The 3062-nt window shown below is 34.4% G+C and overlaps 1 protein-coding gene across 2 annotated transcripts; it reads right to left on the bottom strand.

The window, feature by feature from the left end:
- Positions 1 to 544: 544 nt before the first annotated feature.
- Positions 545 to 2563, bottom strand: LOC145053713 (deSI-like protein At4g17486). Of its 2 annotated transcripts, none has more exons than XM_079001802.1 (4): positions 2076 to 2563; positions 1691 to 1978; positions 1318 to 1395; positions 545 to 968 (listed from the first exon to the last, which is right to left on the bottom strand). In XM_079001802.1, exons 1-4 carry the CDS (start codon positions 2335 to 2337, stop codon positions 844 to 846), a joined length of 753 nt encoding a protein of 250 aa, XP_078857928.1. In that variant the 5' UTR covers positions 2338 to 2563; the 3' UTR covers positions 545 to 843. The 2 variants fall into 2 exon arrangements, with proteins under 2 accessions (XP_078857928.1, XP_078857927.1); XM_079001801.1 differs by having other exon boundaries at positions 545 to 971; positions 2076 to 2561.
- Positions 2564 to 3062: the final 499 nt, after the last annotated feature.

Raw genomic sequence — 3062 nt, 5'->3', positions numbered from 1 at the left:
AATGCCAACATTTAGGGCCATTATCAACATGCCACTTTAAATTGGAGTCATTATGTTTTGTCTATTGTGGATGATCATATTAGAGGAGTACGGATTTACTTAGAGATGAGCATCTAGTACTAAATTTCGATCACATACTGATACCATACAACTAATATTGAATGTAAACATATAAAACGGTAGTCGGTACTCTAAAATTATGAAATTTGAGATTGGATACTGATGCTAGTAGTCTAGTGCCGAAAATTGTACATTTCTCTGGTAATGTTAGTTTGGTTTGGTACTAGGTATCGTTTTTTCACCGATTTACTGTGTCATTTTTTTGTAATTTTAAGATATATAGCTGGTAAATAATTGTCGAACATTAAAAAACAACTTTTTACAGTTTTCGTTTTGGCACTACCAGAAGCTAATCGAAACAATTTTTTTTCTTAAACTCCTTTTAAATATCATTCAAGTCAACATACTTTAAGAAAAAAAAAATTGTTTTAAAGAAGCAAATCCCAACTACCCTTTAGACTCACATATATATTAATTACAACGATTTAGAAACAAAAGAAAACCCTTCATCGAAAATAATAATTTATTACAACGATTGTATCATACAAACACGCTCGTGCATACATGAAACCAATAATTACAAAAAATTATAAAGCAAATGCAAAAAGTCGCCACCACTCAAAACCCGAGAAAGAAACAAAACACATGTCGTGTTTCTGAGGATTTTCCATGAGTCATCGTTGAATAAGATCATCCCAAATATTTCAAGATTCTGCGATCTCCCATCATGGAAATGACGATTTTGACCATACAACGAAGACACAAGGGCAAAAACGGAATATGTTACCTTGGTACCTCTCTAATCAAAACTATTTCAGTTGCGGGTGAAAGCAAAACCCTGTGGTCTACCTCATCGTTTTCTGAAGCTTCATGACTACTTGAAGTTGATGCGGAATCACTTCCATAATCTTCTGAAAGTTTACAACAATTTTTAGATGAACAATCATTTTATATCCACTTTCTAGAAGCATACAAGGGTAAAATGGTCATTTTACTATCATTAACAAGGGTAAAATGTGCCCCATCTCATTTTACATCTAAATTTCTCCTCTCACCTTATAAGACCAAACAAATATGTCGAACATTAGATATTAAATGCCCTAAACAAAGAACGCTATCATGCATATATTATATGCATCCATTTAAGCTAAAATTATTGAGTTAAATTACTTAATCTAATAAGCTATATATGATATATATGGATATTTTGTTTTGACTTAATGCAAAAAAAAGAACAATTTAATAGTGAAAGTATACCATATGTATGATAATCTGGCATCTGTTTAATAGTAGTGACTTCAAGGCTTTCAGGAAGGAGACAACTGAAAAGGGCACCTGGAAACAGTCATCCAAAACCCGTAAATTTTTGATACATTGGAGCATATTTCACAATCATTAAATCCAAATTTCGTTTGCAACACATCATTAGTTCATTTTGAAAAAGTATAATATCCTAATAAATTCTTGTAAGTACAATGTTGTTGTCTTTTGCATTTAGCCCGATTTTTTATCACCAATTTTTTTCAGGGATAAAGTTAGCAACTTTGATGCATAAAAAGCAAATCCCAAATCAAATCATCATTATCATGATACAAAAATGTATTTTTTGAGTGAAGAAAAGGAAACGAACCTATTTTTGCGAGCCGGTTGACCCACCCGGGAATCCGTTTACCGGTTATCCGTTGAGAGATATCATCTGAAAAATGGTTGCAATTCTTGGAAATGAGGTGATAAGTATCGCCATGGTAGTCGGAAGCCATGGCCTCGATGAATTCCCTAAACTCTGAAGCCGACATGCTTAAATGCCCTAATGAAATTGAGCATCTGTAACTAAAACCCGGGCAGCTCTTCGGTTCAACTTCGAACACCCCGCTAATTGAATAATCGTGGGCTCCAAATCCATATTCCATACCATAAACTGCAACAATTGAAGAGAAACATTCAAGAATTAAAACCCAAAACGATAATCTGTCCAAATTGACGAAAATTGAAATGGGATTAGATGAGATTGTTACCTTCGATACCAGTATGGAAAACACCAAATCCTAACCAGATGCTGTAAGAATTAAGAGGGGTAAGATCATATACATTTAAGAACACCTCTCTATCTATAAATCCATCATTTGTTCCTATGATTGAGCAGTTTGGTGATAAGGTGTTACCCACCCCCATTTTCGATCTCTTATATCGATTCGGAAGAACCGATTGAAGAAGAAGATGAAGCAAGAAAGAAAAAAAACCCTTTAATTGCAGGAATGGGTTGTTCCTGGGTCGCATTAATATTTGTCCCCAGAAACACACACACACCGACCAAAAGGGGTTCTCCCTCTCCGGCCGGAGAGTGAAAAAGATCGAAGCTTTTGAATCAAATCGTGTTAGAGAACAGAGATGAAATCAGGGAAGCCACGAGTTATAGCTTCCTGAGTTAACTCGGACTCCGTGGGGGGCCGGAGTTTGGACGTAATGAAGCTTTTCATTGTCTTTAATTTCATTTTGCCGCGACCAAGGCGCTGCTATATGGATCATGTGTTTTGGATGGTTCATATAATTACGCTAAAAGGAAATTTGGTTAGTGTAAATGTTTTATAACCACGTTAATTTGATTTATGTATTAAGCAAACTAGATGTAAAAGATATACATTTTTTGCTAACTTTTATTTTGGCAAATGTATTTTAAAATCAATAATTAAGGACAAATAATAAAACTTATAATGTAATAAAAGGTTAAGGTCAAATTTGATCACTTAACTTTTAAGTTCGTGTTCATTTTGTCGTTTAACTTGGTTTAAATTTTAAAGGTCAACAAACTTTTTATTTTCTCCCGAATGGTCACTATGAGCGGGTATAGACTTGAACCTGAACCTGATTTGGCTTACTCGGGTCCATTTTGCAGTATATATGAGCAATGCGGGTTTCCTTACTCGATAATAAGATGTTTTAGGTGACAAATAAAGCAAACAGTTGGTGTCATGACTTCGTCTTCCTCTTGGAGTAGTTGTAGA

This window comes from Lactuca serriola, chromosome 5 (genome assembly GCF_051521515.1).
Source record: "Lactuca serriola cultivar US96UC23 chromosome 5, Lser_US96UC23_V15, whole genome shotgun sequence".
NCBI classification, from domain to species: Eukaryota; Viridiplantae; Streptophyta; class Magnoliopsida; order Asterales; family Asteraceae; genus Lactuca; species Lactuca serriola.
This window is presented reverse-complemented; position numbering and strand designations above follow the sequence as displayed.

Excerpts from the sequence above, each read along its gene's own strand:
- LOC145053713 (XM_079001801.1), bottom strand. The coding sequence starts at position 2,337 with ATGCGACCCAGGAACAACCCATTCCTGCAATTAAAGGGTTTTTTTTCT. Across the intron at positions 1,396-1,690 it reads CAACCGGCTCGCAAAAATAG|GTGCCCTTTTCAGTTGTCTC; the intron begins GTTCGTTTCCTT and ends GACTGTTTCCAG. Across the intron at positions 972-1,317 it reads GCCAGATTATCATACATATG|AAGATTATGGAAGTGATTCC; the intron begins GTATACTTTCAC and ends GTAAACTTTCAG.